Genomic DNA, 24,741 nt, shown 5'->3' with positions numbered 1-24,741 from the left:
ATGATTGTATTGAAAATAATCCTACTTTGTCTACCTCCCCCAGTTCCACCAAAAATCGTCAACATCTCCAGTAGTGTCTCTGTGAATGAGGGCAGCAATGTGACTCTCATGTGCCTCGCTATTGGAAGGCCAGAGCCAACTGTGACATGGCGCCACCTTTCGCCACCAGGTAAGACACCTTTCATATTTTGTCAGTCAAGAACCTACAGACACAGAAGAACAATGATTTATAAAAGGAAACATGCTGACTTCACCAAAGAGATTTGTTCCAATTCATGGTCCATGTTGCTTATTATTATCAGGTAAACCATCCTGTTTGGGTAATTTACAAAGAATTTTTGAGGTTATGGATGGAACCAATTTAACATTGAAATTAGACCTGATTTTGGAACTCCAAGTGAATTATTCTTGATTAAATTAAAATCAGGTGCAAATTGTCATTCAAATTCTCAAGGATTTTAGAATTATGAAAAGACACTTCACTTATTTGTTTAATTCATTTATGAATGTATTATTATTACACACATACAATTAACTTGTGATAGTTCATTGATGGGAAGCATAGAGAATACTCAAAGTTGCTACAATGGTTTGGAAGATATTTAATTGGCATTGCATCTTCAGGAAGCAGAAAATGTACCATATCACTTTGCTGTCTTTACATATTCTTCATTAAGATATGCTGAAATTTTGAATATATCGATATACTCTGCAGTGATAACCTATTCTACATTATAAAATACATTGTAAATACATTATAAAAAATACCTTTCAAATACAGTCGAGTGAAACCACATTTTGCTGTATATAATATATTGACTATTTAATGTGATTCAATATGGGTTAGCAGTCTACAGATCTGCCTGGCAGTTTGTTTCATGGTATGTTTTTGTGTTGATTGAGCAACTGGAGATGACTTCGATCAAAAATTGAGCTGTCCTCACAGGAATAAGAAAAGAGCAAGTGGTGCATGCCTTAATGTGATTGCATTCTTTCAAACTAGTTTAAGAATGGGGTGAACAGAGCCTCGGTTTGTCACTTTTCAGCTGTCTCATAGTTGAAGTTGAGAGTCAGCCATATTCAACAATAATTCAGGCATTTTCTTGATTCCATGTTCTTTGATTCCTTAGGGTTTTCACTTCCATTATCCTCTCATTTTAAGATCTTCTACACTTCTAGTCTCTATTCAATACTAATAACAACAGCATTCTGTACCAACATTTTACCTGTCAGTTATAAAACAAATAAGGTAATTTCTGTTGTCACCATATCGAGTGTTTGTTGTTGTCATTGTGAGCCAGTCAGTTGTGATGTTTTACTACATCAAAAGTGAGTGACGGGACAGATTATTTTATGGTTCATTTGTTGAGAACTGTAATTCATGATTACACATTTGGCTGTGCTGTGGAAGAGCTTGAGAAATGTGAGAGTTTTTCTTTAAGTAACTTTTTGTATCAATTGCGACTTCTTGCAAAACCACATGGTTCCTTACAAAGATTCAGATGCCAGTTTTTGATCTGGCCCTTGCTTTATCTCAAAACAACAATTCTTGAGAAATGCACCATAACAGGAAAATTAATCGCCAGAAGGTGAGGTTTTAGTGGAGCAATTTTTCAGTGAACTTAATAATGTCAGAATCATATTAAAATCGTGAAAGGTTAGATCAGCAGATATGTTTGAACACTTAGCAAATACAATTTTAAAAAAAAGGCACAGTTTATTCACTGACAAATTCTTAAAAGTTAAAATATCGTCAGTTTATACATTCTGAGATTGTACAGAAATATTTCATTTTGTTCAGTCGACTCTGAGGGAAGACTGGAAAGAGTAAGAAATATTTCAAAAGATTGTTGGGATATTATTATTTTTCAGGCACTGAACAGGCAGTGGTTAAGCTGTCGACACATATTGTCCTGCATTCCTTAGTGGTCACTGCAACCATAAACCTCATGTGAGCTGTTTACAAATCAATATTGTGGCAAATAATTCACTTCCTGAGCCTTCAAAGCTTGACCACCATCTACAAGACACAAATCAAGAGTGTGATGGAATACTCCCCACTTGTCTGGATGGGTGCAGCTCCAACAACATTCAAGAAGCTTGACACCATCCAGGACAAAGTAGCCCGCTTGATTGGCACTATGTCAACAGGCATCCACTCCCTCCATTGATGCTCAGTAGCAGCATTATGTGCTGTCTACAAGATGCACTGCAGAAATTCACCAAAGATCCTCAGACAGCACCTTCCAAACCCACAACCACTTCCATCTGGAAGACCAAAGGCAGCAGATACTTGGGAACACCATCTTCAAGTTTCCCTTCAAGCCACTCACCATCCTGGTTTGGAAATATATAGCCAATAGTTCACTTTTGCTGGGTCAAATTCCTGGAATTCCTTCACTAATAGCATTGTGGGTCAACCTACAATAGGTGATCTGGAGCAATTCAAGAAAGTAGCTCACTACCACCTTCTCAAGGGCAACTAGGGAGAGGCAATAAATGCTGGCCCAGCCAGCGACACCCAAAATGAATAAAAAGAAATATTTCTCTGGATCCTTGACAAGCTGGATTTATTCCCTCAACCTCAGAGCCCGAGTGGTTAACTCTCACTCCCCCACCTCAACTCACCGCTAAAACCCATCACCCACTTTAGTATCTCTCCAGGAGCTTTCCTGAAGGCACCTGTCAGCTTGAAAGTCTAAACTCAGCCCTACAGAAGTTTTATGTATCTGTCAGGGGTCCAGCATGTACCAACAACTTGTCCAGAATATGGTGGATGTTATAAATGATTTATTTTAAGCCACCTTCTGGCCTCTCTGTGCATGCACCAAGTCTGAGCCCAGCAATAGGATCAGAATAATTTCCATTCCATTGTTTTTTAGCTTCTGATTTGCAGGTTCAATGCTTTCCAACTGCACTCTTGTTTTCAACTAAAACTACATTTAATTCTCACTGCAGTGCATGATGGTTGGCATGTACTTTTGTGTCAGCAAAATGCTGGACTAAGAGACGGAACATCCATTTGTTTACAATTGCTTTCTTTGTGCAGAAAGTGAATGGGAATCATGTGAAACAGCAATATATTTGGCATATCTAACTAAAAAGGAGCAATTTAAATTTTCAAAATAAAACCAAAAATACTGAAAATGCTCAACACATCAGGCACATCTGTGGAGAGAGAAACATTGAATGATCCTGGCTGATGATTCAACTCATTAATTGCATCACTCGGCTACTGTAAAACAAGTTTAGATATGATTTTCTCATGGGGAAATTTGAAGTCCAGCTACACAAAACACACAAATAGAAGACAGCCTACTCTATTCCATTTTTGTATTCTGTTCCTGTTCTATTCCTTTTCACTTTTGCAGTTGCTTGCATTCCAATTCAATGACTACTGCAAAATCCAGTGTATTATCTGCATATTCTGCAACATGTCAGGCAGCTGTAGGATCAGGTCGCTGAGTTGTTGATAAGGTCACACAATCTTTTTGATGCCTCAATGTGTCTGGTGTCACTCTGAATGAAAACATTCAAGGGTCTCCAATTAATCAATGGAGATGTTTCACCTCTTCACGTATGCTTTGAGGAATCCCTAAAGTCTTTCCATTATTCTCCTGGGAGCCTCCTGTCACCATTCAGTACTGAGCAGAGCAGTTGCTTTGGGAATCTTGTGTCAAGCATATGAATGGCAATTTGTGCACAATGGAGCTGATTCTGAGTGATTCGTATTTTGATGCTTGGCACATTGGCTTAGGAGTGGACATTACAGTTGGACCATCTATCATGCCTCCAGGTTTCGAAGAGAAAACAAACCACATTGCTATGGATTTCATTCAATTCCTGATTCTTGTGTAGTTCACCAATGGTCATGCTGCAGTTATGAGGCTATTCATTGAAGCTTGATATGTTGTTTATTTCTGTAGATAGCACAGGTGAACCAGATCCCATTTTCACTTACAGAATGTTCACTTGCACAATTTTGATGATCAAGATCTGGTATAGAGTTTATTTTATTTTCCCTTTTTATCTCAAGGACATTTTAGTCACAGATACAGCCTGGGGTGGATAGATGGCTCCATTCCACTTCAGTAATTTACCAACATAAGTGCTATGAAGAGTACGAAATAGAATTTCAGTCATAGGTAGAACACAATATTTTGCATATATTTTGTCTTCAACTGTTGCACCACCAATTAGGCACTTAAGCTATTAATTATTTTGGAATGATATGCTAAGAAATGTCTTCACTCAGAGGTCCAATATCTTTGGAGTTCTCTATCTCAGAGAGTTGTGGGTGCACCATTGTCGAATACATTTTAAATTGGGAATGGAGAGATTTTTGGGGACTCAGTGAATCCCAGAACAAGGACTTGGGAAGAAAAGTGGAATTAATACCCAACATTCACAAAGATCATCTTGAATGATGGAGCAGACTCAACATGTCATACGACCTGCTCCTTGAAATATTTCTTATAATTTTGATTAATTGCATACTTTAACTTTTCAGGACTTTTTGTGTGTTCTCCTACAGGAAAAAATTGGGAGCAGAGTTGTTGTGTACGATGCATCTTTGTGTGAACAATGCGTATTATAACACAAGGTGCCAGGTTAAAGGTTGACTAATATGCTAAATGAATATATTTTTCCAAAAACCAGTCAGTAAATAATTCTTTAGCCTGACTGGACAATTGGACCAAACAGCTCTTCCTTGTTCAATTTGGAAATATTTTGATTGCTGCCTTTGAAGCCGGCTGTGAGAAAGAGAGACACGGACATTTATAAATGCTATCTGCTGTTTGCTGCAGAGAGTTTGTTAAGCCAGTAGGACACCAGGAAAGGAAAGATCAATAAGCAAAATAATCCACTGAGCTGAGGCATTTTAGCTATTCCATTGAGATAAATTATATCCATTGAACTAAATATATCTCTGAGTATTCATCCTTCAATGGAATAAAGCCTCTTAATGATCCAGCTCCAGCCTCATTTCCTCTGCGGGTAACTCGAATTGCCTTTAGAGATATTGAAGTGCATGTGTGATAGACATGAAGAGAGGATCCAAGTTGTAAGGGGATGCTGGTGCTTAGCCTTGCAATAAGATGAGAAATATAAAGAACTGTGAATCAACTTGCATTCATTGTTATACATTTCTTATTATGCATATGAAATGTGAAATTTGTGAATATCTACCATAGATGGATTGAGCATGTCAACTGGTTTTAAATTTAAGCACCTGACAATGCTGAATCGTTTACCCAAGAGCATGAGTCCTCTACCACGAACCAAAGCTGTTTTATTACTTTTATGTTACAATTTATTAAAAATACATTTTTACAATACATTTAATATGTTCCTACCCTTTGTGGCTACAGTGATTGTCTTTCTCCTGTCAAACATGTCTCTTTACAAGATAATGTTTTTCTTTGGATGTGCCAAGTTAGCTATAATCGAATATTTCAGCTGATTAATTTACTTGTAGTTTCTAACTTCTCATGTCCGTTACTGAAGCTAGAACGATAAACTCCAACGTGAATACACTATTTGTCAATTTTAAGTCATCAATTATAAGTCAAAGGTTTCAGACATTGTGCTGAATCTGTACAGTATTTACCTTGGGCCACACCTTTTGGCTATCGAAGTTCTGTAGAAACAGCAGCTCTAAATTCTTTTCAGAGAGAGGCTACAACTCTAATTCTTAGAGCAAAACATTATCATTAAAAAAGTGAGATTGGGTCAGGCAGGTGTTTGAAGTATTCAAAGTCAGACTTCTAACCTGAACTCCTCTCATAATACCAGTCTTACTGGGTGAAGGAAATGCACAAACAATCCACTCCCAGCAGGTTGGTGTCAATTTAATGATTATCATAAGGCCATTTCATCCATCATTTCAAATTTGGCTCTAGCCAATTTTTGGGCCTTGGGCAACTTACTGTATAAAGAGAAGACAATTTTTTTTTTCAATCAATGCTGGATCTCACATTTCTGCCTCATCGACATCCCCAATGACTGGACCACCATATTGCGAAGAAGGAAGTGCTGGATGTCTTGAAACGCAAAAAGTTGGATAAATCCTCAAGACCTGATCAGGTGTACCTGAGAACTCTGTGGGAAGTGATTGCTGGGCCTCTTGCTGAGATATTTGTATCATCGATAGTCACAGGTGAGGTGATGGAAGTCTGGACGTTGGCTAACATGGTGCCACTGCTTAAGAAGGGTGGTAAGGACAAGCCAGGGAACTATAGACCAGTGAGCCTGAAGTCGGTGGTGGGCAAGTTGTTGGAGGGAATCCTGAGGGACAGGATGTACATGTATTTGGAAAGGCAAGGACTGATTAGGAATAGTCAACATGGCTTTGCACGTGAGAAATCATGTCTCATAAACTTAATTGAGTTTTTTGAAGAAGTAAAAAAAGAGGATTGATGAGGGCAGAGCAGTAGATGTGATCTATATGGACTTCAGTAAGGCATTCAACAAGGTTCCCCATGGGAGACTGGTTAGGAAGGTTAGATCTCATGGAATACAGGGAGAACTAGCCATTTGAATACAGAACTGGCTCAAAGGTAGAAGACAGAGGGTGGTGATGGAGGGTTGTTTTTCAGGCTGGAGGCCTGTGAGCAGTGGAGAGCCACAAGGATTGGTGCTGGGTCCTCTACTTTTTGTCATTTACATAAATGATTTGGATGCGAGCATAAGAGGTACAGTTAGTCAGTTTGCAGATGACACCAAAATTGGGGGTGTAGTGGACAGTGAAGAAGGTTACCTCAGATTACAACAGGATCTGGACCAGATGGGCCAACGGGCTGAGAAGTGGCAGATGGAGTTTAATTCAGATAAATGCGAGGTGCTGCATTTTGGGAAAGCAAGTCAGAGCAGGACTTATACACTTAATGGTGAGGTCCTAGGGAGTGTTGCAGAACAAAGAGACCTTGGAGTGCAGGTTCATAGCGCCTTGAAAGTGGAGTCGCAGGTAGATAGGATAGTGAAGACGGTATTTGGTATGCTTTCCTTTATTGGTCAGAGTATTGAGTACAGGAGTTGGGAGGTCATGTTGCGGCTGTACAGGACATTGGTTAGGCCACTGTTGGAATATTGCATGCAATTCTGGTCTCTTTCCTATCGGAAAAATGTTGTGAAACTTGAAAAGGTTCAGAAAAAATTTACAAGGATGTTGCCAGGTTTGGAGGATCTCCTCTATGGGGAGAGGCTGAACATGCTGGTGCTGTTTTCCCTAGAGCATCGGAGGCTGAGGGGTGACCTTATAGAGGTTCACAAAATTATGAGGGGCATGGATAGGATATATAAACAAAATATTTTCACTGGGGGGGAGGAGTCCAGAACTAGAGGGCATAGGTTTAGGGTGAGAGGGGAAAGATATGAAAAGGACCTAAGGGGCAACATTTTCATGCAGAGAGTATGGAATGAGCTGCCAGAAGAAGTGGTGGAGCCTGGTATAATTGCAACATTTAAGAGGCATTTGGATGGGTACGTGAATAGGAAGGGTTCGGAGGGATATGGGCTGAGTGCTGGCAGGTGGGACTAGATTGGATTGGGATATCTGGTCAGCATGGATGGGTTGGACCGAAGGGTCTGTTTCCATGCTGTACATCTCTATGACTCTATGACTTTCCCTGACATCTCTGATCTTCTTTCCTATGGCCCTCAAAACTACATTCTCAAGATCACAATTCACTTAGGCCTCTGCTTCCTGTGGCTCCAACATCTGATGAAGGCCCACCCAACCCCCTGCCCCCTGTCCACTGTTCATTATGGAATAGATTCCTTGCATGCCTAAGGTTCTATGCTCTACCAGTTTGAAACTTGAACCTCTTTAGTCCTCTACAGCTTTTACTCCAGTATTTCCCACATGACTGCCACTGTTGGAATTGCAAAACCTGCGCCCACTCCTCCACCCTCACCTCCATCTAAGGCCCTAAAGGAGAATTCCACATCCATCAAAGGTTGGGAGACTGGATGTCTCCTCGCATAGCACTTTAGGGAACATCTCCGGGACACCCGCACCAATCAACCCCTCTGCCCCGTGGCCAGAAATTTCAACTCCACCTCCCACTCTGCCGAGGACATGCAGGTCTTGGGCCTCCTCCACTGCCATTCCCTCACCACCCGACGCCTGGGGCAAGAATGCTTCATCTTCCGCCTTGAAACACTTCAACCCCAGGACATCAATGTGGACTTCACCAGTTTCCTCATTTCCCCTCCACCCACCTTACACCAGTTTCAACCTGCCAGCTCAGCACCATCCTCATGACCTGTTCTACCTACCAATCTTCTCACCTATCTGCTCCACCCTCTTCTCTGACCTATCACCTTCATCCTCACCTCTATCCACCTATTGCACTCTTAGCTACCTTCTCTCCAGCCCCACCCCTCTCCCCATTTATCTCTCCACCCTGGAGGCTCCCTGCCTCATTCCTAATGAAGGGATTTTGCCTGAAATGTTGATTTTCCTGTTCCTCGGATGCTGCCTGACCTGCTGTATTTTTCCAGCACCACTCTAATCTAGAATCTGATCTCCAGCATCTGCAGTCCTCACTTTTGCCAAGCAAGCCAGTCAATCATGTTGAGATTTAGTAGAAAACTCTTCAGTGATGCTTCACGCTTTGCCACGCAAAGGTATTTAGAAAATTTCCAAATCTTTGGCTTTCAAAAAGCTGCCCAACCTGCAACTCCACAGGGTTGGAGGTGAGAGGGCACCTGAGGTCAGGTGGATGATGGGGAGAGCGGCGCATGCAGGAGGGGTTGGATAGATGTGTGTGGGTGGTCAAAAATCAACCCCTAAAGTCAAGGGATCAAGTTATAGCATAATGCATAAAAAGGTAAACTATTTTTGCCTTGAAATGAGACAAACAATACTGAGACTTCACCTTATGCGAGGTAGAAATGCAATGGAATAGGCCAATGCTGAGCATTATTTAGATTAAAATATGACTAAAGACAAAAGGTAATAAGGTACAAATTGATATACATTTAGTTCAAGAATGATAACTGGAAACATTTCTCATGTAAAGAGAAATCAATACCTGAAATTGTCTTTTGGATTGAGTCACAGGGCCACTGAATAATGTCATCCATTTCTAAGTAACCTTATGGTTCCATTTTATCCAAGATTTCTTGACCTCTAATTTGGTATTTCATTTCTTTCTGATTTAAGTGTAAATATTTTTACACAAATCAATGATGAGAATAAATTCTGAAAGTACATTTGCGATATTCTGCAGAATTCAATGTTTTATTGGCATATCTTTTGTTGTACAAACAATAGTGAGTCTATTCCTAAGTAAATCTGACAGTAACGTCTAGCACAGTTAAACTTGGAATCAGATTCCTTGCTTCCTCACAAGCTATGTTATTACAATCTGTCATTGGAATCTACACAGATATCAGTGTCGTTGTGTGAATTTCAACTAATTAAGCTGTTCTCACTTCAAAAGCAGTAAATATACTTAACTTTGTTCCATAAGAAGTTATTGAATTTTTATGGCTTAGTAAATGTTAATTGTAGTGATAGGTATGATTGAAAGTGGCAATTAGCCCTCTGATCCTGAAACAAAATAATTTTACAAATTGATGTTTCAATCATAAGAACATAAGAACTAGGAGCAGGAGTAGGCCGTCTGGCCCTTCGAGCCTGCTCCACCATTCAATAAGATCATGGCTGATCTTTTCATGGCCTCAGCTCCACTTAACAGCCCTCTCACCATAACCCTTAATTCCTTTATTGTTAAAAAACTTATCTGTCTTATCTTTAAAAACACTTACTGAGGAAGACTCGACCACTGGGCAGGGAATTCCATAGATTCACAACCCTGCTGGTGAACAAGTTCCTTCTCAATTCAGTCCTAAACCTGCAATTTGGTCCTAATTCCCTTAGAAGAACTTGCAGATGTTAACAAAATTAAAGTTATATTTTTAAATTTCCAGTTGTTCACTATTTTGTATATGCATCAAGCTGGCATTGGTGTTTCAATGTTTACATTACTTTTTGCTATATTGCAAAGAAGAGTCGATTTAGACTGAAACATTGACTCTGTTCCTTCCTCCTCAGATGCTGCCAGACTGGTTGGGTTTCCACAATAATTTCTGTTTTTTTTTTATTATTATGTAAAAGTAATGGAAATTTCCTGCTCTGTGATCTGTGCACCTCAGTGATGGTTGACAATGTATTTGATTGCTTGAAGAGATTTTCTCTTCATGGATGTCACAGAGAACATGTTCAATCTGATGCCAAAAACCTCATCATCTCTATTTCAACATCTACTAAAAGTTTGTGATCATTGTATCTGGAGTGAATATTGAAAGCTTTTTCTTAACTATTAACATCAAAATCAAGCCATTGCTCACTTTTAGTTTGAGTTAGATTCACCTCACATTAGCACTCTTGATGTCCATGTAAACCCAGTTGAGGTAATTTTAAGCATGTTTGCCATCTTGTGGATGTTGTACATTTTGAAGTGAGATATGTTAATGCTGGGAATTAGAATATCGTTCCATCACATGTATTGAGTGACAGCATCAACCTTCTTGAGATGATGCATATCTTAATAAACATAGATTACATCAAGGCTACCACACACAGTATCTCAGTTCCAATCTATAAAGAATACCTACTAATACAGTAGTGAACAAATTTCTATTTCATATTTCAGTTCTGTTCTTTGTGATTACTGTGGGTAAATTAGTAGCAATGACTGTACTTCTTTTTCATATGTCTACTTAAATACAGAGGTACTTTACTTTCCTCTGAAGTCAGTTTCAAGGCCATTTGAAATGTTCAAGTCACAATAGAAATTACTGCCTCCATTATATCGCAGCAATCATCATTGTTGATTTTGTAACCATTCAAAATCTCTGAAGTGAATGTACACTGAATTTATTGATTTGGTTCTAAATGGATGATGTCATGGTTGACCAGTCTTTAGTTGGAGTTAGTGTTTCATACAGAAGTCCCACTGTTTTACAAAAACTTCAATTAGGTTATAATTTTCCTTGTCAGTAAATGTTAGTGTTAATATACAGTCATCCAACATCATCTCCTTTAACTGAAGGAGTTAATCAAATACCTATAATGAGGTAGTAATGTACATAGAATCCCTACAGTGTGGAAACAGGCCCTTTGGCCCAATACGTTCACACCGACTCTCCAAAGAATATCCCACTCAGACCCATTCCCCTCGTCTATTACTCTACATTTCTCCTAACTAATTCACCTAGCCTACACATGCCTGAAGACTATGGACAATTTAGCATGGCATATTCACCTAACCTGCACATCTTTGGACTCTGGGAGGAAACCAGAGCACCTGGAGGAAAACCACACAGTCACGGGGAGATTGTGCAAACTCCACACAGGCAGTTGCCCGAGGCTGGAATTGAACTTGGGTCCCCTGGTGCTGTGAGGCAGCCATGCTAACCACTGAGCGACCGTGTTATGATGATGTGAATGTGACATCACTTGTCATATGCTCAAGTCTAAGAAGAGAAAATGAATAGTCAGTACCAGAAAGCAATGTACTTATCTTGAAATAATGGAATGTAAATAAATGAGTTGAGCAGAAATCTGCCAGAGTCAAACATTAAATATTTTCAGGTGAAGGGAAACCTTCCTAATAGAAAGCAAGCCACAATTGTTCAAGGGGTTTCCAGATCTGATTCATTGTAAAACCCCATCCCAAAGTATTTTAAGAGTATTTGATGTTAGGCTCTGAGTATTGGTGAAGCAGCACCTCCTTTCTGTTGGATTACTTACTGCATTAAATTCCAGATATTAGCATATTTGTTTTGTCTGTGGCAATAGGAAGTTTTCAAAACCTTTTGATCAATACTCTGTGGTTATAATTGGGAATTATGGTCAATTTTTGAAGGACTTCCTTCTTGCTATGATCTTGAGAAGGAAGGAAGCAGATCAGGTCTGAAATACCAAGGGCTCAAAGACCGATCATGCAGGAACGTGGAGCCTATAATCTGGGTATCAACTAGGTAAAAACAATGACTGCAGATGCTGGAAACCAGAGTCTGGATTAGTGGTGCTGGAAGAACACAGCAGTTCAGGCAGCATCCGAGGAGCAGTAAAATTGACGTTTCGGGCAAAAGCCCTACATCAGGAATATAGGCAGAGAGCCTGAAGGATGGAGAGATAAATGAGAGGAGGGTGGGGGTGGGGAGAAAGTAGCATAGAGTACAATAGGTGAGTGGGGGAGGGGATGAAGGTGATAGGTTGGGGGGGAGAGGTTGGAGTGGGTAGGTGGAAAAGAAGATAGGCAGGTAGGACAAGTCATGGGGACAATGCTGAGCTGGAAGTTTGGAACTGGGATGAGGTTGGGGAAGGGGAAATGAGGAAACTGTTGAAGTCCACATTGATGCCCTGGGGTTGAAGTGTTCCGATGCGGAAGATGAGGCGTTCTTCCTCCAGGCATATTCTGGTGAGGGAGCAGCAGTGAAGGAGACCCAGGACCTCCATGTCCTCGGCAGAGTGGGAGAGGGAGTTGAAATGTTGGGCCACAGGGCAGTTGGGTGTCAACTAGCCTAGTAAGTTCCCAATATTATCTACAGGACATGTGCATATACTTCTGACTAGAGGGGTGTCATTTGCTACCTATGGAGAGGGAAAGAAATACCTCAACGGCCTAACTCATGTAATGTAAGCCAGCAATCCCAAAATGGGCAAACAACAAACTCTCTCCATTGTCTTGCTTGTCCTTGAACTTTTAAAATGTGTTTTTAAAACTAAGGCTGTTAACAATTTAAGTATTTAGGGATATAAAAAAGCAATTAAAAAATAACATTGCAACACACAAAACAGCCAAAATGCTTTGGCATTAAACAGTCTTGGGTGCTAATATGATTCTGAATGTGTATATTAATTAAATATGACAGATTTTGTAATGAGTGAAGTAGATTTTTTTCAACAGCGTTTAATATGTTTCCCAATCAGAGGAAAATGACCTTGCTTGTATAATTTATCTTCCACAAAATCAGAAATAATAGGTAAAGGTTTTGAGTAGCGATTACTCTGGTTTGCATATGCAAATTAGGCTTAATTGGTCCAATTCCCTGAGACGTTGTCCAACGTGGAGTAATAATTATATTCCAATTCTTGTAGAGATAACTTGAGTTTTTTTTTTGAGTTGTAATGAAGATCAAATTTGGTAATTAGCATCGTTTGCATAACTAGTACATAATTTCACAAGATACTGATTTAATTTTCCCCCTTTATCAGTGGACCTTATATTTTTATATCTTCTGCATTTTGCTGGAACACTCATCATTCTCATTCCTTAACCTGAAGAGCAAGCAGTTGTCTGATTAAGTTAGCTTCCCGTAGGTCAGCCACATAATCCCTGTAATCCAGCACTGGAATTCCTTTCTTCATTTTATCACGCAATTGCTTCTTCTCCACTCTATTGTACCCTCCCTTCTCATTGTACATTTAACTGAGTGGAAATGTATGTGGGAAATTGCAGCGAGCATGTCCTCCCATTTTACGCCACAGTGCTTGGCAGAAGCAATTTAATTCCCACTGTGCAACCTTGCAGGTACCATAATTATACCTTGTAAACTTTAGTTTATGTGATAAAATATTTCTTCTTCCCTTTCCTCTTTGCAAAATTGTGTAAGGTGATTTTGGTAATGACGATAGTTTGTTGAAGGGAAAATTATGTATAGTAACTTTGTTCAGAAAAATAAAACTGGGTTCATTGTATTTCCTATGCTATGAAATAAAACATAATGGACTGGATCTTCCAAGCAGCGGTAATGACATGTAGACTGCTGTTGCAATTGTAAATATCTCAAGTACATTTCTGCTGGCATCTTCCTCACTGAGCTATTGCAGAAGAACATAGCACACCATCCCTTTGTGAGCTTGGGCAAAATAGTAGTCAGGGCCATGGAAAGATAGGACTTAGCATCTTTTTGAAACACTAGCTCCCATGCGGTAACGAGAAAGATCCAATCTTTGAATGTTAGTGAATGGTTGAGTGGTTGATTGGTGAGTGGGTGAATGATTGGGATGGGTAGATAGTTGGGTCGATAAGCAAATTTGCTCAAGAGAGTAGTCACATTGGATCATGAGAGATAGTTGTGTCAAGCAAGGAGGGTAGATGGGAGAATTGGATTGTCTAGTTAAATCTTTGTTAGACCAGGTTTTATTCTGTCTAAGATACCCAAGCTAACTAAGAGAGGAAGTGCTACAGAATCTACCTCAGACTCAACGACATGTGAGAAGGATCACAGGGAGTGGAGAACTGCCCACTGTGTCATAGATTTTGGCATAGATGACACAATGCCAGGTAGACAATACAAACACGCAGAACAGAAGTCTTTCTGCTCTTTCCAATAAACTGACTAAATACCAATTCAAAAGGACATTCGGATTTTTTTTTTCATTTCTCACCTGCATTATAGCAAATAATTTTATGAATGTGATTGTCAGTTGATGGTTACCTTACACCAAGGTTCCAGTTAATTTGTGCTTAGAGTGGCCAAGTCGTACTGGACAGAATAGTGAAAGCCCACATCATTTAAGTCCTATCAAGCTGTGTGAAAATGTCATGCTCAGCTACTCATATTCCTGTTCTGAAAGTTTCCACTGTAGTGATGATGCATTAATGTCATTGACATTACGTACACAAGCGAGTGCTTCCAATTAAACCTGTTGAATATAACCTGGTGTTGTGTGATTTTTAACTTTGTACAACCCAGTCCAACACCAGCATCTCCAAATCATGACTTCTCTGTCTCGTAACCTTCTCCAGCACCGTAACACTCACATATCTGCTGTGCTCCAATTCTGGTCTCTTGAATGGCCCACTTTCAATCACTTCTTATTGGCAGCCATTCAGCTTCCAAGGTGCTCATTATGAGAATCTTCTATCTCTCTGGAATTCTTCTGTATTTAAAAAAAACTCCTTCAAATCTATCTCATTTGATATGTCCCTGGATAGCTTTTCAGCCATCTGCTTTAATATGTCCTTTCTGTGGTTTGGCTTCATGTTCATAATGCTCCTGTGTAGTGCTGTTATGGACCATCTCTCTCTCTCTCTCTCTCTCTCTCACTCTCTCTCTCTCTCACACTCTCTCTCTCTCTCACACACACACACACACACACACACACACACATATACACACACACACACACAAAACAAAACACAATTTATTTGCAGATGAAAAGAAAGCCAAAGTTAGAATAATATAACTATTTGGAAGCCCAATCAACTCTATCACACCTTAATGATGCCATTCCAAATACTTGCAACCATCCTCATAAACACCCCCTTGGCAAAAAATGATAAATTCACACATTGGTTCTGACAGGAGAGAGATTGCAGAGAGAGAGAGAGAAGAATCAGCATGGAACAGTTTCTTTTGCCAGCAGCTGTTTGTCTAGCACCACCTCCACCCCCGCAGCTGAAACTACAGCAAACCAAAACCTTGAACTAGGAGAACTGGGCACTCCACTTTCATTGTGCAAGTGTTTTTTTTTTTAAAACTTAAAAGCTTCTTCAAGTAGATATTTTCAGATATATAGGAACCTTTTCCTTTACAACCTTTCTGAAATAAAACCAAGAACAACACAATCTTGTCAAAGGAGCAGCATCATCACAGCACTACTGAACATTTAACTGTATTTATAATGCTTTAAAAATGTAATGTTTTGGCACTGTTTTGTTCATTGTGGTGATAACATTAACAGAAACTCAAGACCATTTTATTTTATTTCAAAGGGGAAAAATAAATTAGAAATGTGTAACTGTTATATTGCCCTGCTATAAGAAGGAGCTGTTGCTTTGATCTGAGAATGTTCTTTTTACAGACAAACTAAATTGTAAATTGAGATGTATAGATTTGACTGCTCTATGTGCAAAACCCTGTCATTATATGAACCTGACCTCCTGTTCATGTTTTGTGTTCTTTCCTTCTTAGATCAGTTTTGAGAGTTTGTATACCACTGTAAGTGAAATTAGTGTGACAATTGAAGATCATTGTTGACACAAATGATCTTTGTGGTTTCATGAACAAACTTTGATATTTTATTCTGCAGTTATTTTGCTTCATTTTAAAGTCATTTATATCATCAACCTTTGTGACTGATGTTGTAACAGAATGCAAAATCGCCTTGAAGAGAGACTGATACCTCAAAATGCATCTAAATCTTTACCATGGATAATATATGCAACCATTACACAGAAAGGATCAATGATGCTGCTGGTACACTCTTTTCAAACTGTCTCAGTTTGATTAATAATACACTTGGCTGCTTTTTCTTCCCAACACCAGGCAGTAATTCACTTGAAATCGCTTTTTTTGGTGTGTAATGTCCAAAAGTAATATTACAAAGAGAAAGTGTCATTATATTGTATTAGTGGATGTTTATTTGAGCTGTCAATATCCATGAATGACCAGTTAGAAACTCCAGAATTGCCAAATTCTGGTGATTTCCAATGTTTGGCTTCTCTGAAAGCTATTAATTTATCTCCTACTGTCTTGTTTTCTTCATCATTGTGCTTATTTTCTCAGGCCTTTGTCTGGACTGTCTGGCTTACCATCTTCTCCACAGCTCAAAGGTCAACAATAGGAAATTACTGAGTGATGTGGAACCAAACATAAAGAAAATCCATTTAAATATCTGGGGGCAATGTTTCTATTGCATTTCTGTTCAAGACTCCTCAGATAATGAAGCAGTGCATTCTGCATTCAGCAAGACCTGGACAACATTTAGGTCTGGAATGATAAGTTGCAAAGTAATAAGGCAATAACTGCAAAGAAAGTCACCATCTCCAAAAAGAGATAATCAGTCCCCTTGGAATCTCCATCAACAAAAAGAGTCACTATTGACTGGAAATTTAACTAGTCTAATAAATACTATAGCTACTACAGCAGACCAGATGCTGGGAAATCTTCATGGAATAGCTCACATACTAACCATCCAAAGCACTTTGGTAGTGTAGATGAGCAGACAGATTTCAGTGTCCATATACATAGATCCCTGAAAGTTGCCACCCAGGTTGATAGGGTTGTTAAGGAGGTAATTTACTTAGCTTTTATTTGTAGAGGGATTGAATTTCAGAACCATGAGGTCATGCTGGCAGCTGTACAAAACTCTGGTGTGGCCATGCTTGGAGTATTGTGTACAGTTTTGGTCACTGTATTTGAGGAAGGATGTGGAAGCTTTGGAAAGGGTTCAGAGGAGATTTACCAGGACGTTGACTGGTATGGAAGGAAGGTCTTATGAGGAACGGCTGATGGTCTTGAGGCTGTTTCCGTCAGAGAGAAGAAGGTTGAGAGGTGACTTAATTGAGACATATAAGATAATCAGAGGGTTAGATAGGGTGGACAGTGAGAGCATTTTTCCTCGGATGGTGATGGCTAGCATGAGGGGATAAAGCTTTAAATTGAGGGGTGATAGATTTAGAACAGCTGTCAGAGGTAGTTTCTTTACTTAGAGAGTAGTAAGGGTGTGGAATGCACTTCCTGCAACAGTAGTAGACCTACCAACTTTAAGGGCTTTAAATGGCTGTTGAATAGACATATGGATAAAAATGGAATAGTGCAGATAGGATGGGCTTCAGATTGGTTTCACAGGTCAGCGCAACATTGAGGGCCAAAGGGCCTGTACTGTGCTGTAATGTTTTTTGTTCCATGTTCTGTTTGTTGCAAATCAGGATTGTGGTAGAGTACTTTCCACTTGCTGATCCATCTGAAGCTTGGTCCATCTAGGACAAACCAATCCACTTGACTGACTGTCCACTTTGATATTTGTGGATCTGGCGTGGGCAGCAGTGAGTTGGTGACAGAGGAGAATTGGCCAAGTGGTGAAGGCTAGTGCCTGAAAAGTGATGTTATTGAAATTGGTTTGGTCCAGTGTAGACAGCCATAAGCTGGTGAAAGAGGGATGGCAGCTCAGCATTGTTGATGATAAGTTGGCTCAGGACTGATGGACATTCTCTGATCTATATCTTTCTATTTTGTTTCTTACTCTAATTCAAAATGATGACGGATCATGGTGACAGTGTTTTTCTCACTGTAAAATACACGTGACAATAAAATCATTAATTAATTCATTCGTCTGTATAAGAATTCACTTTTTTATAATTGGATTAGAATCCCTACCCGGTGGAAACAGGCCCTTCAGCCCAAACTCTGAAGAGTAACCCATCCAGACCCATTTCCCTCTGACCCATTTCCCTCTGACTCATGCACCTAACACTATGGGCAATTTAGTGTGGCCAATTTACCTGACTTGCACATCTTTGAACCATGGGAGGAAACCGGAGCACCCGGAGGGTACTCATGCAAACACAGGGAGAATGTGCAAACACCACACAGACAGCCGCCTGAGGCAGGGATCAAACCTGGGTCCCTGGTGCTGTGAGGCAGCAGTGCTAACCACTGAGCCACTGTGCTGCCCATGTTTCACTAATATCCTACTGTGGTTGCAGTGTATACTAGCTACAAGATGGATAGTGTTGAGAGTAATGTCCAGCATCTACAGACATCACTGTCTCCTACAAGATGGATAGCACCAACTGAATATCTGACCTATATTGCCTGGATGAACAGCAACAGGAGACACAGAAATGCTACCTGTTGCAAGGTCTAACTGTCATGACACACCTCCAGGGAGGTGGGACTTGAATCCAGACTTCCTCTGCTCAAGGCTGGGAAATTAATTACCACAGTTCAACAGTTCGCCGCTCTACTATAAGTTGTAGGCTATTCTGATTTGGAAAGATATTGCTGTTCCGACTCTCTTGCTGGGTCAGCATCCAGGAACATCTCCCTGGATAGCTTTGTGGGTTTACCCATACTAAAAAGACTAGAGTGGTTCAAGAAAGCTCACTGTGATATTCTTCGTGGTACATAAGGATTGGCAATAAATTCTGGTTTTGCCAGTGATGTCCACATCTCATGAACAAAGAATGTAATTAAATATAGCCTAGAAGTGGCAGACTTTATAAAGTGAGTTCCATTTCAAAAGTAAAAGAATGCAACTTGAAAATAATTTCCCAAGTGCTCATGATTGATGTTCGGCATTGATGTTATAAGGGTGCACTCTTGCATGCTGGTGCAACAGATTTCTTTAACCTTCAGCTCAACCACCACCTCAGAAAATCAGTTCTGTGTCAAATTATTGCTGTTCACAATCAGGCTACAGTTTGATTAAGCTCACCCAGTGAGGACGATTTGGCTAAATGACAGTTGTGATTTTTATTGATGTTCTCAATATACTCAGTTGAGAACCTGCAGTTATTTGTTGTATTCTTTACTTTTTTTTTAGCAGTTCCAACTGTGGTTGATTATTTTAAACTAACATTGCAAACATTCAGAGTGCATGTTATTGCAGGTCCTGATTAAAAGACATTTATCTCACAGCCTTATTTGGAGCAATTGTGAGGCAATCTATCATGTCATCTGCCGTTGCAGAATTATGTTTTCTGATAGGATTCTGAAGCATTTATTGGGCATTCATACGAATGAACTAAACAATGACTATTATGAAGAGTACTTGCATAAATACAGCAAACTTATGGCTCAGTGGAAAGTTCGTTGTATTACAGTTTCAAGCTTGATTATTAGTCTGATAAACTGCTTTCAATGTATTTACATCTAATCAACACTACATGGAGCCCTTCAGATATGGTCTCACCATGCCCTGTTCAATTGAAGCATAGCTTCCTTATATTGGTATTCACTTCCCCTCTTGGTAAATGATAAAATTCTATTAGCTTTCCTAATTACTTTCATTCCTGCAAATTGACATTTGTGCTTCCTGCACTAAATCTCTTTCAAATACTCTTTATCCCTCACACAAAGGTGCAGTTAAACAACACTTTAAAAAAAACAAGTCATGTCTCTGCAGAGATGATTTGTTTTTTAACGAAAAAACAAATGGAAAAAGATTAACTCCTGTGGATCAAAGTTTAGAAAACAGCAGATATTGTGTGATGACCTGCTGAATTTCCTGTCTGCACAGCTAATTTGCTGACAGCTGCAGATTGATGATAAATGACCAGTTTTGATTCCAACTGACTGGGATTAAGTTCCCGAGGACAATATTTAAGAAACAGCACTAGATTAGACACTCCAGTTTCTGGGTGTCTCCTTTGCTCATCTGCCTGAACAGAACTCTAATACCAGTGAGAGTTTCGAGGCTACTCTTAGCATAGACATCTAATCCTCTCAAAACCAATTTTGTTTCCTCCCTTTCAGTTATTATGGCAATTAACTCAATTTCTTATCTCATTGCCTCATTTAGATGCTTTCTCAAAGTCAAAAACAGAAGTTGTGGGAAAAACTCAGCAGGTCTGGCAGCATCTGTGAAAAGAAAGCAGAGTTATCATTTTGGTTAGTGTTTTCAGTTCTGAGGAAGGGTCACTGCACCCAAAATGTTAACTCTGATTTCTCCTCACAGATGCCGCCAGACCTGCTTAGCTTTTCCAGCAATTTCTGTTTTTGTTTCTGACTTACAGTATCTGCAGTTCTTACAGCTTTTTCAAAGTCACTTGATTTTAAGAAAAACAGCATATTGCTTTCAGCACACACTAAACTTCTGACTTCAGTAATTAGCCAGAGAGCCACAGCCCAAATCTATTGAACACAATTCAAAGAATTCCTGTTCCAGCCAAAAAGTTGTCTAAATAATTCCATCTCTTCTAACTTCCTTCACAATGTGGAGGAAACAGTGTTGGACTGGGGTGGACAAAGTTAAAAATCACACAATGCCAGGTTGTAGTCCAACAGGTTTATGTGAAAGCACTAGCTTTCAGAGCACTACTCCTTCGTTAGGTAGTTGTGACAGTTACTTGATGCTGGACTATAACTTGTTGCTGTGTGATTTTTAACTTGCTTCACATCATCTTTAAATATATATATACGTTACTCCCAAAAATATATGCCCAGATTTAATGCTTTGCTTTTTATGCTATGGATTTTAGCTTTCTGAAAGGTCAACTACACAATACTTTGTCAAGCATTATTTAGAGGTTCATGTGAGCCACGTCAAAAGTTTGTTTTTCTTCTCTGTTACCGTATTAATAAACTCAATGAAGTTTGTTAATTTCTGTTGATTTCCTTGATGAATCCACAATTATCCAAATGACTTCTAATCTTATCTCAGATTATCATCTTGGCAAGCTTTCCCATCAACAATGATAAATGGGGTGGGGGTGAGGGTTTTAATTGCTGAATTTACCTGACAACATTTTGTTTTGGAGCAATGGCATAAGATTTGCTGTGCCCATTTCTTTGGTATGACTTTCACGACCGGCATCTCAGCAATTTCTAACTTTACTCCATTGGCATCCATGGATGCATCCAGATGGTTGTGAGGATAATGTGACTTATCAACTTTCATGAGACAACCTATGCAAGAATAGAACACAACTATAATAATATAGACATATTTGAAGCAGTAACAATTTGTAAAAAGTACTGGGAATATTCAGCAGGTGTGGTAGCATTTGTCAAGACAGCAACACTTAAGTTAAATTCAAGTCAATTCAATTTAAATATGACTTTACAGTCTTCAAGTGAAATATTTGTGCAGTGATTACCTTATCCTAACTTCCAGTTCAACAGTACACAAGTAAACAATCCAAGTTTCAACATGAGTGAAATTATTGGGAAAAGTAAGTCTAAAAATTAGCATCAGCACAATTTATGGAAGACCACTCAATGAGGTCAAATCACATTCCTTGTTTGGTACTTCATTAAAGGCATAACTAATTTATTTGAAATGACTTGACACCTATGCAAAAAATAGCAACATAAAGTTAGGAAGATATATTCAGTGTTTATTTACTAAGGGCACTGAGGCTAATTTCGACACACTCGAGATGCCAACAATCTTTACTTGTCAATTCATCTCGTAATCTATTAGTACAGCAGAGAAACTCTGTTCCTCTTTGATTTGAGTATGGTCAGGGTTGTGGACAACTTACAGTTGAGTCTCCATGACATTCTTGAATATTTATGTGTCATCCACTTAACCTGTTTGAAGTCTTTAGTAGTTGTTGCTCACCATGATACCTGTTGCTGACCATAAAATTGGAGGACAAGATTGTAGAGTGGAACATTTTGAATTGGTGGCTATCTTGGATTTTATTTTGCAGGTTTCTTAGAATTTTTTGGTGTGTTTGCACATTCTGGCCTACTTGGTCTTGTGTTTAAGTTGTGCCTTTTGAAAAGAAGTTGAAATGGATGAGCTTTTTTTTTTAAACGCTTGCACTCATCAGAACAAGAAATAGACTTGAACAAAGGATGCCATTTTACAACCATATGAAAAGAGAATGAGTTGGGTTATATCTGTTACCTGTCAGTCTCCAAGTCAGGTAGACTCTGACTGTTCAGGGTGTTGCCCTATGGATGCAGCAAGAATTGGCTGTCTCCATGACCTGACTTTATTGAAAAAGGCTGTCTGCATCAAAGCCCTTGAAATCCCTTTAGTAGCACACGGGTGTATCCATTCCACATAGTTCAAGAAGGCAGCCAACCACTATCTTCTCATGAGTGATTCAAATGAATTGTAAAGAATGCCCAAGAGGCCAGAGACCACAAATAGTGGCTAAAATAGGTGATGTGTTCTGAGAAAAGCTGACTGATTTCATGGAGTAAGATGCAATACTTTCCCTGGTTTACAGAGATCTACAAGTGGAATAGTAATGTATAATTTATATTCTCAGTTGGGCAAGTAGTTGTCCTTTTACGCCATGGTTGCATTCCAGCGAAACCTTGCTTAATAGAAATAATGGGGCTGATGGGAAAGGTGGAGTTAGGGGTAGACCAGCAACAAATATCAATCACGATCATTTAAAAATCAGCCAAAATTCTAATTCACAGTATAGCACAGCCTGAATGAAGTTTGAAATCATATTTATTAACAAAGCAAAAGTAAATTTAACACAGCACATTTTAAAAAATGTAAGAAAGCTACTCTCTGTACAGTACCTCTCACAGGGAGCTACTCTGCTGACAGAGAACTCCAGAGCATGCTTAAAACAGTACAGAGATTTCACTGCGGATATTGGCGCATACACAGGATAAAGTGCGCAAACTGATGCCACCTGGAATCATACTATTGCCTAGAGAGGTAAGCCTTCTCCAAAATACCATTCCCTAATTCTTCAGAGACATTATGGCCAAGTCGTGCTGCCAACATGGGCGTAATCCCAGAACTACCTGTAAAATGTCTTTTTTTTTATTGAGTTGATCAAGGTCATTTTATATAGACTACATCGAATTTGTTTGGTGTAAGACTTTTCTATGACAGCAGTAGATTGGAGCATGAAGCCTGAAAATTCAAGTGGTACTTTGACAAAAATCGACTGGACGCAGAACCCAGTGGGGAAGACAGTAAAGCAACAATAGCAGGAGTTTCTAGGTGTAATTGAAGACACAGTACAAAGGTTCATTCCAAAGAAAAGAAAGAATATCCGGGTGTGGGGATTAGACAGCCATGGCTGACGAAGAAAGTCAGGAAATGTATCAGAGAAAAAGAGTGAGCCTTTAAAGTGGCCAAGAGCACTGGAAAATCAGAGGGTTAGGAAGGCTACAAAATAAACAGAGGATAACAGAGAGAGAAATAAGGAAGGGGAGGATCAAATATGAAGGTAGGCTAACCAGTAATATTAGAAATGATAGGAAAAGTTTCTTTCAATACGTAAGAAACAAATGAGAGGCAAAAGTAGAAATTGAGCTGCTCCAAATTGGTGGAGGAAGGCTAGTGATGGGAGATAAGGAAATCGCTGAAGGACCTAATAAGTACTTTGCGTCAATCTTCACAGTGGAAGACATGAGTATTATCACAACAATTAAGGAGAGTTGGGGTAGAGTTGAGTATGGTAACCATTACAAAAGAGAAAGTGCAAGACAAACGAAAAGGTCTAAAAATTGATAAAACTCCTGACTCTGATGGGCTACATCCGAGAGGTCTGAGGGAGGTGGCTGAAGAAATAGTGGAGGCATTGGTTGTAATCTTTCAAAAATCACTGGAGTCAGGGAAAGTCCCAGGTGGTTGGAAAATCGCTGTTATAACCCCCTTGTTCAAGAAAGGATCAAGACAGAAGATGGAAAATTATAAGCCGATTAGCCTAATCTTGGTTTTAGTTTTAATTCTAGAATCCATCATTGAGGATGAGATTTCTAAATTCTTGGAAGTGTGGGGTCAGATCAAAACAATTCAGCATGGATTTAGTAAGGGGAGCTGAAAATGTGTTGCTGGAAAAGTGCAGCAGGTCAGGCAGCATCCAGGGAACAGGAGAATCGACGTTTCGGGCATAAGCCCTTCTTAGGATGGTTTCGATCCATCGACCTCTGGGTTATGGGCCCAGCACGCTCCCGCTGCGCCACTCTGCTGCCGCAGAAGGGCTTATGCCCGAAACGTCGATTCTCCTGTTCCCTGCATGCTGCCTGACCTGCTGCGCTTTTCCAGCAGCACATTTTCAGCTCTGATCTCCAGCATCTGCAGACCTCACTTTCTCCTTTAGTAAGGGGAGGTCATGCCTGACAACTCTGTTAGAAATCTTTGAAGAGGTACAAGTTGATTAGACCGGGGAAACCCAGCAGATGTTATCTACCTAGACTTCCAAAAGGCATTTGTTAAGGTGCCTCACGGGAGGCTGCTGAGTAAGGTGAGGGCCCCTGGTGCTCAAGGTGAGCTACTGGCATGGATTGAAGTTTGGCTATCTGACAAGTTGGGATAAAAGGTTCTCTTGTGGAATGGCAGCT

At 39.6% G+C, this 24,741-nt stretch overlaps 1 protein-coding gene across 4 annotated transcripts in view; it reads left to right on the top strand.

Moving 5' to 3' along the window:
* opcml (opioid binding protein/cell adhesion molecule-like) overlaps positions 1-24,741 on the top strand; it is a 1,046,295-nt gene that overhangs the window by 685,487 nt on the left and 336,067 nt on the right. For all 4 annotated transcript variants that reach the window (XM_043676827.2, XM_043676829.2, XM_043676828.2 and 1 more), the window contains exon 3: positions 44-169. In XM_043676827.2, the coding sequence (XP_043532762.1) occupies positions 44-169 (126 nt within the window). The remainder of the gene's footprint in view (positions 1-43; positions 170-24,741) is intronic.

The sequence above is a fragment of the Chiloscyllium plagiosum genome, unplaced genomic scaffold (assembly GCF_037043375.1).
Source record: "Chiloscyllium plagiosum isolate Xiang-an unplaced genomic scaffold, Cpla_swu_hap1 HiC_scaffold_29, whole genome shotgun sequence".
Classification (NCBI taxonomy): Eukaryota; Metazoa; Chordata; class Chondrichthyes; order Orectolobiformes; family Hemiscylliidae; genus Chiloscyllium; species Chiloscyllium plagiosum.
This window is presented reverse-complemented; position numbering and strand designations above follow the sequence as displayed.